At 40.7% G+C, this 13,584-nt stretch overlaps 1 protein-coding gene across 2 annotated transcripts in view; it reads right to left on the bottom strand.

Annotated features, from left to right (window-relative positions):
• The window catches only part of RBM38 (RNA binding motif protein 38), a 58,947-nt gene that overhangs the window by 16,476 nt on the left and 28,887 nt on the right, over positions 1 to 13,584 (bottom strand). The window contains exon 4 of one of the 2 annotated variants that reach the window (XR_015748431.1): positions 2,607 to 3,366. Coding sequence is in view for 1 of the 2 variants with exons in the window: in XM_026664934.2 (XP_026520719.1) it covers positions 3,063 to 3,366 (304 nt within the window). In the remaining variant the exon portion in view is untranslated. Of the gene's footprint in view, positions 1 to 1,921; positions 3,367 to 13,584 lie in introns of those variants that run through there. The other variant, XM_026664934.2, reaches the window with a different exon arrangement.

A 13,584-nucleotide genomic window follows, 5' to 3' on the forward strand; every position in this document is an offset into this window, starting at 1 on the left:
CTGCTGGTTTAAAATGTAATATGTTAATATGATTACTCTCCACTTGGGTATTTAACCATGTTCATCTTCTGCATTATTGACAATTGCAGTTGGATAACTGGGGGATATATGAAACCTGGGGACCAGGGGTGTCTGTAGGGGTGGACTTCAAAAAAGCTAAGATGTCCACCACCAAGCAGATACCCGACTGGGCCCTCCAATTGTGCTTTTTTGCATGAAACAATAAACCATAGCTAGTGCTACACATTGACTGTGACTAGTTTAATATAACACAAAGGTAAAATCACATTATGGCTTTCTTCAATGTCTGAACCCAAGCAAGACTGCAAGGAATTTCCGCCTGGCTCAGCCAAGGACGTCCTATTTATCATTAATATATTGCTTGCATTCTCTGGCAGCCATGAATAGCCTGTTGCCTACTGCCTGAGGCCAATCTGCTTATATCCTAAATTGACTCGCATATTATACCAAGTTATGGTTTCTTCTCTGCTTTCCTCCCACTGCAGCAATTCTATAAATGCAATAGAAATCTGGTGGCAGAATGCAAAAAAAAAAACACACAAAAAAAACACAAAAAAACAAACCTTGTTCAGTTTTCCTCCACTTATCTGAAAGGAAATGTAATTTCCACCCCTCATTCATTCACTGATTCATTCATTCGTGTCATTGTTAAGATATTGAACCGGGACTGTGAAAACTCAAGTGCAAATAGATTCTCAGCCATGGAAACTCTCTGGACAAATTGCTGTCTTTCTTTCTTTTTTTCTCTCAGCCCAACCTACTTCACAGGGTTGTTGTTATGAGGATAAAAAGGAGATACGCCACCTTCAGCTTTTAGAGGAAAAATGGGATATAAACAGCGGTGGGTTTCTACTGGTTCTGTCCACCTCTGTAGAACCAGTAGCTCTGAAGAGCAGCATAGAACCCGTTCTATGTCTGCTGATGTTTTTGTCCACTTGCCCACCCGGGCTCTTATCTCATCTTTATTTCCTGATTTTTCAACTTCAGCTGCCAAACGAGGCACAGCTGCAGTTAAAAAAGCAGGAAAAAAGGGCTTTTTCAAAGGCTGCTTCTCTGAAGGCAGCATGCTGATGACAATTTACAGGTGCACCAACGTGCAGGGAAGCACATGGTAAATCACCGAACCTCATAAATCATCGCACCGATAGTTAACCCTGTCGGATCTCACCCCTGGATATAAACCAGGTAAAATAGGATCTTTTTCAATTCTTGGAGATTTCTCGTAATGGAGCCAAGTGCTTTTCTGACTTTCCTTGGTTGGCCTGTCTTTATTATGGATAAACAGGGCAAGTGTGTTAGGCTTCAGATTAGAACTTCAGAACTTCTTTTACTAAAGGTCATCTCCCCTCCACGTTCGTGTAAAAAGAGGGAAAATGTGAATAGTGTCATTGCTACACACAACAGGATCCACAAAGGCGGAGTTCAGTAGAGTTCAGTAGAGTTTTCTACTTAACGTAGTCCAGGATGCACAAAGCAGAACACTCTCATCGAAATCCTAAAGGTGTTTTTCAAAAGGCAACTGGACCTTCTTGGTGTTTTTTTTTTCTTGAAAACATTTCGCTTCTCATCCAAGAAGCTGCTTCAGTTCTGAGTCCAGTTGCCTTTTGAAAAGCACCTTTGGGACAATCATGACCTGGAGGATTGAGAATCTCCATAGACACTCTAATCCAGTGGTGTCAAATTTACGGCGTCATGGCGGCGTCACCTGACGTATCGGGACTTTTTTTCCCATTTTGCTAAAACGGGCATGGGCGTGGCCAGTGCGTGCGCACCCGTGGACCAGGAGTTTGACAGCCTAGCTCTAATCCAAGATATACAGGATCAGGATACATAATCCAGTGAGGTAGCAAGCCACAAATATCTCCCAGTTTCTCATGAGGCAGCCAAGCACAACACGATCTTAAAATTCAAAATAGTTTATTGCTCTTCTTTGTAAAAATGCACTTCTTACACTGCCTTTTACCTATTCAGCACTTTGTATCATTGGGGGTCAACTTTTTCAACTCTCTTGTTCAAGTGTGTAACACCGTAATAGAGCTCTAATTTATTCCTGACATTTGCCTAATAAAACAGTGCTGGTTGAAGACCCCGTTTGGCTTTTATATAAATACTGTAAAATTTCTCTAGACCTGCAGCATCATAAACAAAAGATCTATTAAAGTAGACAATGTGTTCAATATTTTTTTTCTTGCTTTTCTTGCTTTAAAAAATATACCTAAAACTTTGAGATAATCTTAAAAGAGTAACAATTACAAATAAGAAAAATACAGTGCATCGACTTGAATATTGCACCGTCCTTAAAGCCAATATTACTTTTGCATGTTGAAAGCAATTTAGAACTCCTCCAATACACAAATAATTTAGGTGTGAACATTAGACAAGGCAGATATTACTATATTTTTCACCTGCAATTCACAGCCCCTGTGAATAGAGATCACAATAAATATTAAAATACGCTTTTTTTCCTTTCCTATAAGGCATTTGAGTATTACGAAGCTTTTAATGGAAGGATCCTTCTACCCCTTGATCCCCAAAACTTGCTCCTTCCTCTCCCCCACCTCCCCATTTATGTAGTCTCCAAATACCTTTTGCAACAAGGCTAAATAACAGACGGCAAGAGTTGGATGGTGCATAGCAACTTAAGTAATAAAGCAGAAAATGGCTGGTGATGAAATGAACTGCTATGAAGTATTCAAGAGTTTGCAGTTTTCAACTTTTAAGCGCAGGAAGGGTGTGTGTGTCATTTTAGTCCATCTTTGCAATAATATCTGTCTTGATAAAAAGGAAGAGAGGGAAAGATGAAAAAGAGATTTCCAACGTTCATTGTAAGTTAAAAATCTTTTTTGTTGTTGCAAGGATGTTTTAAAAAGTCTGTAACACTATAAATAGCTTAGGTATTGATATGCATTCTCCCTAATATGATCAATTTTTCTTTTTCTTTTTTTAAAAAAAATTATTATTGTTTTCTTCTTTGTTTTCTCGGCCCCTTCTATGTCTTTGCATTCCTTCATAGCCAGAAAGGTCTTTCCGAAGATGGGTTTCTATTGCATACGGTCTGGTTGCAGCTGTGTTGGTGGATACTGCACAAAAGTTGTGGGTGCTGCTATTGGTAGACTGGCAGCCGTGGCAGGTTGAGGAACGGCGCCTGTGTACCCGTATCCCACAAAGCCAGCAGCAGGAGAAGGAGCATAGGGATACTGGTCATAGGCAGCGGTGGTGAACTGCGAGTAGGCCTGGCTTGCCGTTGTGTAGTCTATGTAAGGAGAAGTGATGGACTGGACAGGAGTTGGGATCACCACGCTGGGCTGAACAATTGCTTGAGGGTAGATAAAGTGATGGGCCAACCTATAAGAGGAGAGAGAAAGAGGTACAATCAGATTTTTTTCACTTAATGGTAAGTCGAGTAGTAACTGCGATATGGAAAAGCAACAACACAGCTGAGGTTGTAAATAAGAAATAAGGGTGACTGAAATCATGGAACGGTTGACTTGGTATATTCCTGGGAAGACATGGGTCATGAATAATGCAACACAGAAGCTTCTGTTCGCACCTACAATCAGCCAACGGCTTCAGAAGTATTCTACGGCACTCGCTTTCACAACATATCTGAAGTTTTAAATGCATGTTCATATTTATTGTATTAATATTTTAATGTTTTAAATGGTATTTTAATTGCAGGACAGTTAGCTGTATAGAATCGCCGTGGCAAGATTGGGGGGGGCACAGAAGAGATAGATAGATAGATAGATAGATAGATAGATAGATAGATAGATAGATAGATAGACAGACAGATAGATAGACAGATAGACAGATGATTGATTGACTGACTGACTGACTGACTGCTCACATGTTCTCCAAAAGACACTACTCTTTAACAGGGATGCCACATGGATTTCTTTAAACCTTGGTGTTTCTTTCAGCCTGTTTGATTCCTTCATTTTAGGGTCAGTCAAATTCCATTCATATGGGGGCCATAGTGATCATAGTTAACACATGCAGAGAGAGGATGTTTAATTATTATCCTTCTGTGATGCAAATGACGACACTAGAAAGCCCTCATGAGTTCCTGCCATTTGTTTTTGGAATGTTTGGGATTACTACTACTACTACTACTACTACTACTACATTCTCATGGTTTGAGAAGACTCTGAGTGGCTAAAAAGGAAGAGAAATTCTTGTTGATTAACTCAGGTTCTACATTGATTAACTCAGGTTCTACATTCTACAAATTTCCTGTTGGTTTGAGACCCATGCTAGCCCTGCGTGGCATGTTTTTGGCAGCACTCCAGAAATAAACAGGGATGGGAACAAAAATAGGCCTGATTTTCATGGGAATGTGTAGTAAAATACATGTTTTGAATATGTGCAAGGCTTACCCTGTTTTACTCTCTAATTCACTGCACCCCACAAACAGGCCACAAGTGTCCGTGAAGGGCTTGCAAAAGGTGCGCCTAACTTTTCATACAAACTCTTATTTGCATTTCTTATTTCTATCACAATTATGACAGTAGATTTATAAGATAGGCTTCCCCTCTACCAAATGTGTACATCACATTTAGTGTTAAGCCTCACACAGCAGCCCAGAACCAAGAAAATAAGGTTCTCATATGAAGCCTGATTAGGAAGAATTACTGCAAGAAAAAAAAGGGATAATTAAAAGGCCATTCTATTTCACCCAAAAAATTATGCTGGGGAAGGCCCTCTCGGTTGGCTCTGATCTTTCTTTCTAACTGAATCTTGTTTTAATGAGGTGGGTGTTAATAGCTTATTTAAAACAATGAAATGGCCATCTGTTCTTCTGCAACATTTTGGAAATATTTATTTATTGTTTCCTTGCTCAGGAAATTCCAACACACTTGATAAAAGTAATGATTTAGCAAGCCCATTTGCTCCACATGCTGAAGAAAGTAAGCTTCACTGTTAATGCTTGATCGTTTTTTGGGAGGGGAGGGAATGGCTTAACATGTTGGACAAACCCAACCCCTCTGATAAGTATATCGTAGACTGGATTGTGCTATGTGTTCTGCTGTGTGCTATGTGAGTACAAGGCAGTCCTTGATTACAACCACAATTGCGACCAGAATTTCAATGGCTAAGCAAGACCCAGTGGTTAAGTGAACTGAGCCCGACTTTTGCCACAGTTGTTAAGCGGACCACTGCCGTTGTTAAGTGAATCATATGATTATTAAGGAAATCCAGCACTGACATTTTTGTGTCAGAAGCTGGCTGGGGAGGTTGCAAATGGCAGTCATGTGACCTGGTGTTCAAGTTCTAGCACTGTGTGGTGGAGTGAGCTCACATCACTCGCCTCAGTTTCTATCCACCTAGCAGTTCGAAAGCAAGTAGTTAACTAGGTACCACTTCGGTGGGGAGACAAGTTGCTGCTCCGTGCAAGTCGTCCGATTCCTGCCAGGTCTGGACCTTTCTGATTGCTATTTGTTAGGCCATTCTGGGGAGGGAGGGGGCCTAGGATGACACTACAGGAAGAGCCACTCATCTTTCTTTCTGGTGCAAAACCAGCTCGCCCTCCCGTGGCACACCTTGGGAAGCACACAACCGTGCCCTTCAGCAGAGCTGGTAAATTGGCAGCCAAATTACTATTCTGCAATAGCATTGTGGTGTCCTGGCTAATGTAACAACACGACACACTAATGATAATAATATGACCTTGAAATGCTACAAACATGATAAATACACACTGGTTGCTAAGTGGCCAAATTTTGATTGGGGGGATGCTGCAACGGTTGCAATTGCAAGGACTGGTCATAACTCATGTTTTTTTAGCGCTGTTATAACTTTGTATGGTCATTAAATGAATGAGTGTAAGCCAAGGACTACTTGTAGAAATACCAGGCAGCACAAAGATTATGGCAAACCACGAGTGCCCCCAGCACTAGCTAGGACAAGGAATTGCTAGGTACATCCATAGATGCCACTTAAGAAAGGTATGATCCTATCTCTTTCCAACAAGCAAAATCAACGTGGGAAGCCAGGTTTACTTAACAACCCATGTGATAAAAAAGTTTGTAAAATCAGGCACAACTCACTTAACAACCATCTTACTTAGCAATGGAAATTCTGGTCCCAGTTATAGCAAAAAAAAAAATTGAGGTCTACCTGTATTTTCAGCTGGGAAACTGAACATCCTAGACTAAGTCCAAAACCGCTATGGATTTCCTGGAAGCTTGGCACTCAGACAAATCAGCCATCAGCAGGTACATAGAGATAAACCACGTTTACAGTCAATCATTAGACACTGAAAAAAAACTAAAAAGGAAACAAAAGGACAAGAACACCACCTTGGCCAACAATCAGCACCCAAATAAGCAAAGCTTGACATTAGAATACTTAATACCAGAGCAACTATCCAGCACTAAATAATACCTCAATCAAGGAACTACCAACTCAGACAAATAACTGAACACTAAAAACCAACCTAATCAAGGAATTATCAAAACTACACCCCCACAACCAGTACTGACCTAGCTAGCCGCTGTATACAAACAGAATGCAAACCCCTCACTCACTAACACTGATGAGGTCGGTTAATGAAACATCTGCAAGAAAACAACCAAACTCAGAGAGCACCAAGGACTCCACAACCCATTCATAACTGCTGCAAAGCAGCTTGGAAATAGCTTCTTTAGATATTTTTCTTTCCCATTGTTTCATTCTCTTCTTTGATTTTTACAATTTTTTACTTTTTCTTTTCTCTTTTCATACTTTTTTTCCCCCTTAAATTTTTGCTTTTGATTTTGTAGCTTTTAATCCTGAATAAAATTATTCCTAAATATGATAGATAGCAATAGCACTTAGACTTATATGCCACTTTATAGTGCTTTACAGCCCTCTCAAAGCGGTTTATAGAGTAAGCCTATTGCCCCCAACAATTTGGGTCCTCATTTTACCCACCTCGGAAGGATGGGAGGCTGAGTTAACCTTGAGCCTGGTGGGATTCGATCTGCCAAATCGGAGTAGCTTGCAGTAGGAGTAGCTTGCAGTACTGCACTCTAACCACTGCGCCACCAAGGCTAAGATAGATAGATAGATAGATAGATAGATAGATAGATAGATAGATAGATAGATAGATAGATAGGATTCAATTTTTTTTACTACCAGTTCTGTGGGCATGGCTTGGTGGGTGTGGCAGGGGAAGGATACTTTAAAATCTTCACTCCTTCCCCACCCCAGTAACCTGCTTTCCAGCTCCGTTCTCCTGTGCAGGGCAACAAAAGAAGACCCAGATGATCAGCTGGGACTCGGGAGGCAGAGAATAGATGGGGGCGGGGCCAGTCAGAGGTGGTATTTGCCGGTTCTCTGAACTACTCAAAATTTCCGCTACCGGTTCTCCAGAACTGGTCAGAACCGGCTGAATACCACCTCTAGATAGATAGACAGACAGAATAGTAGAGAAGAGAACATACATATAATATAATATAAAAAAAGGAAAAGGCATGAAGTGTTAAGATTGAGGTTTCTATCCAAATGGAATTCCTCTTTACAATGCCTATGAGGTAATAGCAAAGCTCCCCATACAGTCTGTTCTCTGATAGGCACTGATTAATTTATTCTGCATTGAATGATAGGAGGCCCTTTTTCAAGTTTATGTAACATGTCAGGCTGTTGTGAAGGATCCCACGTTTAGACATGTACTGGCACAACGCTGAAGGCTTCTTTTTTATTTATTTTTATTTTTGCAGGACAGCAGTGACTTCAGGGGTCATCTGTTGTCAAGCCTGAAACGCTTATTCTATTCAATTTTCTTCCTCCTGCCTCCCTATTCCTATTTTGATGAAATCACCAAGCAAGCACCCTTTTTACTTCCTCTATAGACTGAGACCCGTACAGGTTTCGGCTGAAAGGGCACCAAAAGAGAGAGAGAATGTAACCGAGTGTAGCTAAGCATTTCACGCTATGCTCTATTAATTCCTTTTCAGAAGAAATGGCTAAAAATAGACTGGAGCAGGTGGGGGCATCCCACGGGGCTAGAAGGGATGGCAGAGAACAACTTCACAAGTAGACTTTATGGTTAGATGCTATATTTTGACTAATTTAGCAGCTCTTCCCTCCAAGGGGCCATTCTGAGGGGAAGACCCACCTACTTTCAAATTTCCAAATGCCATTAAATGGTGCAAAACTCTGTCTCACTCATGCAATTATTGCACAGATCTTAACATACTACTTCAACTGTCTGAAGTCCTATCTGCTTCATCAGTATTTGATAACCAAAGTGATAGTGCAGAATAATAGAGTTGGAAAAATCCTTGGAGGTCTTCTAGCAGTTCAAACCCTGCTCAACAGGAGACCTTGTACCAATCTGGACAAATGACTGACCAATCTCTTCTTAAAAACCTCCAGTGATGAAGCACCTACAACTTCTGGATGCAAGTCGATTAATTGTTTTTAACTGTCAGGAAATTTCTCCTTAGTTCTAAGTTGCTTCTCTCCTTGATTAGATTCCACCCATTGCTTCTTGTCCTGCCCTCAGGTGCTTTGCAGAATAGCTTGACTCCCTCTTCTTTGTGGCAGCCCCTGAGATAGTGGAACACTGCTATCCTGTCACCCCTAGTCCTTCTTTTCATCAGACTAGACATACCCAGTTCCAGCAACTGTTCTTTAGATGGTTTAGCCTCCAATCCCCTAATCATCTTTGTTGCTCTTCTCTGAATTCTTTCTAGAGTCTCCACATCTTTTTTACATCATGGCGACCAAAACTGGATGCAGTATTCCAAGTATGATCTCATCAAAGCAGCATAAAGCAGAACTAACACTAACACTTCATGTAATCTTGATACTACCCCTCTATTGAGGCAGCCTGGGACTGTGTTGGCTTTTTTGGTAGCTGCAAGTGGAAAGTGAAACAGTATTTGCTGTGTGAGCAAGGAGACAGCAAGGAGCCTGAATGCTCAACTATTCTGTACTAAATCTGGTTGCTGCTGTGAAACTAAAACTGAAACTCCTCTCCTCTGCTTGTGTTTTGCATTTGGAACAGATTTGTTTTCAGGTGGGGAGGGGGAATAAAACTCCTAAGCATCACAGCGTGTTAATAATAATATAGGAAATACTAATGCTCTGATGGTCATTTTGAAAAATGCCTTCTTAGTGAGCACCTAAAAGCCAAGAGGAACATCTGTGCCAAATTTCAAGTTTGTAGCCTCTACAGTTCTGGAGATCTTGTGATGATGCATGAGTGGTATTTCTCACACACGTCTATTACATTCTACATGATACACACACACACACACACACACACACACACACACACACCTCAATGGGCAAGAATCATTAGTTGAGGCAGAAATATTTTTTCATGTGTACCAATTTGGCATTTATCACACAGAGTTTTCTTGGGCCACCCCAAATCCTTGAGAAAAGCCATTTATATGAGAACTCAAGGGTCCCCCTGTTCTTATAATTCTGAGCAGTTGATTATCCATGCTGCGTGCACCTCTGCAGGTCAACCATTCCTCATAGGGCACCATCCAAAAGTATTATGGCTACAACTTCCAAACTTTCCAGAAAGCAGGAGAAAAGAGGAAAAATTATTGGAGGTGAGTTGCAAAAAGATTGAGGAAGTACCACATTGGGCACAGTTTTCCATAACAAGTGCTATTCTGATGTCTGGAGTTGTCAGCTATGGTCACAAAGTTAGTGCAACAGCGCTCAAAATCATAAGGTAAGAAACAACACTTTTTGGTTATATTTCCATGACCCCCCCCCCAAATGGAACAGGAACACTTCTAATAAACTGACATCTGGTTATTTGGTTTAGATTTTTTTCATCATAGAACCTTTGGTTTAGATTTTTTTTTCATCACAGAGAACTGACTGCAACCATACTACTTGATTATAATGTTTCTCCCCACAAAAAGTCTGAGATTGATTCTGCCACTGTCCTAAATGATAGAAAATAACGACCTGGAATTGCTATACACAGTTGTCTTCATAAGTTGTGGATGCTCCAACACTGGAGGTTTCTAAGAAGAGATGGTCCAATCATTTGTCTGAAATGTTATAGGGTCTCCTGTTTAAGCAGGGGGTTGGAGTAGAAGACCTCCAAGGGCCCTTACAACTCTGCTATTCTGTTAAGTACAGTAGCTCCAAAAGGGGTTTCCATATCTTATTTAGTAGCAGCCCTTAGCCATTAATAACCAATGTTGGCAACTAAGCCGTAAATACTGTTAAGGAATGGGGTAGTGGGAATCTTAATTTAGACCAGACAGAGAAACAATTCATTTATTCATCCTTAAGAGACAGCTGGTTTCTTATGGATTGCACTTTAAACAAATTTATATTTAGTCTGCTGCAGGAATAGAGAAGGCAGAGAGAGCCAAAGGTAGAAGCTATTTCTGCCCAGGAATGTCTCTGTAATTTCTTTAGAATTAAATTCCACATAATAAACATATTTTTATGTGTCTGAAAGCTTCCACACCTCCTTTTTCTTAGATGTGTAAGATGGCCGTTTTGTTTTAGCAATTTGAATTTAGCTTCTGTTCTGCATTCCTAACCATAGCAATTCACATGCATGCTCTAACACGATTGCCTATATTTTTCCTTAATCAAGCAAACATTGTAACCAAGTTAAAATAATTTGCAGCACTTCAAACGTTACTGTATTACAACCCCTGGCTTCTCTTACCACTGGCTATGCTTCTTAGGAATAATGGATGTTATCTCCAGTGCCTACGCTTAGAATAAATCTTACAATCCTTCTTACATCAAGCATAGATATTAATTTAATATGACCCAAATCTCAAACCTTTAAAAGTGGGTTGTTGGAAGCCTTAAACTGGAGAAAAAAATATTATCAAACAGAAATGGTAACAAGCTAAAACTATCCTAGAATAAGTGCAATTATTTGAATTAAGCCTGGATTAAATTTGGGTGAAAGAAAATACATTGATATGCTAAGCTGATTGAGTTTTATTTTATTTTATTTTTCTGACCAAAACAACACACCAATTTTGTGATAGTTATCTTCTGGCTAAATTATTAAAGATGCATCATAATGTGTTAAAAGTACAAGACTGTAACCTGAAAAGGCTGTTCCTTGATTTTTCATGTTTTGAAAATGAAAGCATGAATTTCCTCTGTGTTGCAATTCTGTTTAAAATGTGTGGGAATCCAAGGCAGCCCGAGATAACAACTCTAAACACCAGAAGAACATTTCATCTGAAACACAATTATGAAAAAAACATCCATCTTGAAATGGTCAACACACATCAAGTCTACCCTCTGAATGGGAGCTTGGGAGCTTTCCACAGCATTACTGATTAACTCCTGGCCAAGACCACAAACAGTCTGAGCACATACCAAGAAACATACTCAAGCCTAAAATTAGAACCATTGAGGCTTGTTGTAGAAACACATGCCAGGTTTCTCTTGCTACCAGGAGAACAAAACGAGAAAGGCAGCATATGGCCACAATCAAGGTGAGACAGGAGTTACAGGGCTGGATGACTCACCAAAAAATCAACAAGACACAAGAACAGGATATACAGTATACATTCATGGAAATTTGCAATACTTGGAAAAATAAGACATACCTAGTTTTAACTTAAAATCAGTCTAATTTTTTTACTTGTCAGGTATTAATCAGAAAGAGTTCATAGGTTGAGGAAAGAGTTATGTCTTCCTTCCTTCCTTCCTTCCCTTTCCTTCCTCCCTCCCTCCCCTTCCCTTCTATCAAAAGCCACAGTACACAATTAAACAGAATAAGAGAGTTGTAAGGGACCTTGGAGGTCTTCTAGTCCAACCCCCTGCTCAAGCAGGAAACACTATACTATTTGAGACAAATGGTTATCCAATCTCTTCTTAAAAACCTCTGGTGATGGAGCACCCACAACTTCTGAAGGCAAACTGTTCTCACTGTTAGGAAATTTCTCCTTAGTTCTACGTTCTAGGTCCTCTCCTGGATCAGTTTCTTGCCTTCCAGTGCTTTGGAAAATAGGCTGACCCCTTACAACAATCAGTGTCATGACTGCCTGGAGATGTTGTCAGCTTGTTTGACTTCTATCCCATTTTACTTGCAGGAATGAGAGATGCTTTCCCTTATTTTCCATCACAACAACCCTGTGAGGCAGGTTGACCTGGCAGTGACTGGCCCAAAGTCACCCCATGTGCCTTTTGCAGTTCACTGGCCTACAATCACACTGTTTACCACTTCTTTCCAAACAGGTCCTTATGTATGATACAACTGTCTATTGTTTTGGGTGTCTGGTATAATGAGGTCAAGTGCACCAAAGAGATGTGGTGCAATGGTTCAGCAATAGACTAAAGGTGTGAAGGTCCAGGCTATGCAAGTTCACTAGTGACTATGGATCAGTCACACCCTGTCAGCCTAGCCTACTTCACAGGGAAGTTGTTGCTGTGAAAAATTGGAGAAGGAACACTATGAATGAAAGTCTATGGAGATTCTCAGTCATCCGGATCATGGTTGTCCCAAAGGTGGTTTTATTCAAGAGGCAACTGGACGTTCTGTTTTTTCTTTGAAGACATTTTGCTTCTCATCCAAGAAGCTTCTTCAGCTCTGACTGGATGGTGGGGAATGGAAGGATGTAATAGAACATTGTCTGCAAGGAGTGTAACTCCTTCCATTCTCCACCATCCAGTCAGAGATGAAGCAGCTTCTTGGATGAGAAGCAAAACATCTTCGAAGAAAAAACAGAACGTCTAGTTGCCTCTTGAAAAAAGCACCTTTGGGACTAGGAATGAAAGCAAACATACGTGTCCCAGGATAATGGTGTGAGATCAGATTTGGGTCAGTCCCCGGGAGCAGAGATTTACTCTTCCGAGCTTTCAAACTCATGCTGGAGCCCATCTTCAGGGAATTTCTCTCTACTGAAATAAATGCTTTGGGCTGTTCTGTGAGTCGGGTTTAAGGAACACAATGTTTATGACTCTCAAAGAGAAGTTGGATATAGTCAGTGTGATCCTTATTCAGATGTTACGTTCTCAAGAGTTCCAAGAAGGTCAATGGTCTTGGACAATTCTTAGGGTTCTTCTAAATGCAGGAGTGCTGCTGTTTCTTATATCAGCCCTACTCCCTGAAGAGTCATGAAGCTTCCATGGGAACCTGTGGTTGAAAGTTGGGGACTACCTGTAGTTAATTTTATTGCCAGGATTAGGCAAAGACACGTGAGTCATTTGACACGAGTGAACACTGGCTGACATTTGCTACTTTACCACAGGCTATACAACGTCTGGGGTCAGCCTTTTGCTAGATACTTGTCTCTTCAAATCCTGAAAGGATGGGGATTGCATAGAATGCAATGCACAGGAAGGGCACCACTCTGAGAAGGCAGGGAGATATGCGTGGGCTTTAAAATGAAAATTTAAGGACCCAAAGTTCTGTACAAAGGATAGGGGATCCTCTGAGGCCTTGATTTATGTCCAACTTTGATTCTTTCATTGGCCCATAACAGGATCCAGAACAGAGGTGGTATTCAGCAGGTTCTGACCAGTTCTGGAGAACTGGTAGTGGAAATTTTGAGTACTTCGGAGAACCGGCAAATAACACCTCTGACTGGCTCCGTCCCCTTCTATTCTCTGCCTCCCAAGTCC

Source organism: Notechis scutatus, chromosome 3 (genome assembly GCF_049901735.1).
Source record: "Notechis scutatus isolate UNSWTSFEM ecotype Mainland chromosome 3, rNotScu1.2, whole genome shotgun sequence".
Lineage (NCBI taxonomy): Eukaryota > Metazoa > Chordata > Lepidosauria > Squamata > Elapidae > Notechis > Notechis scutatus.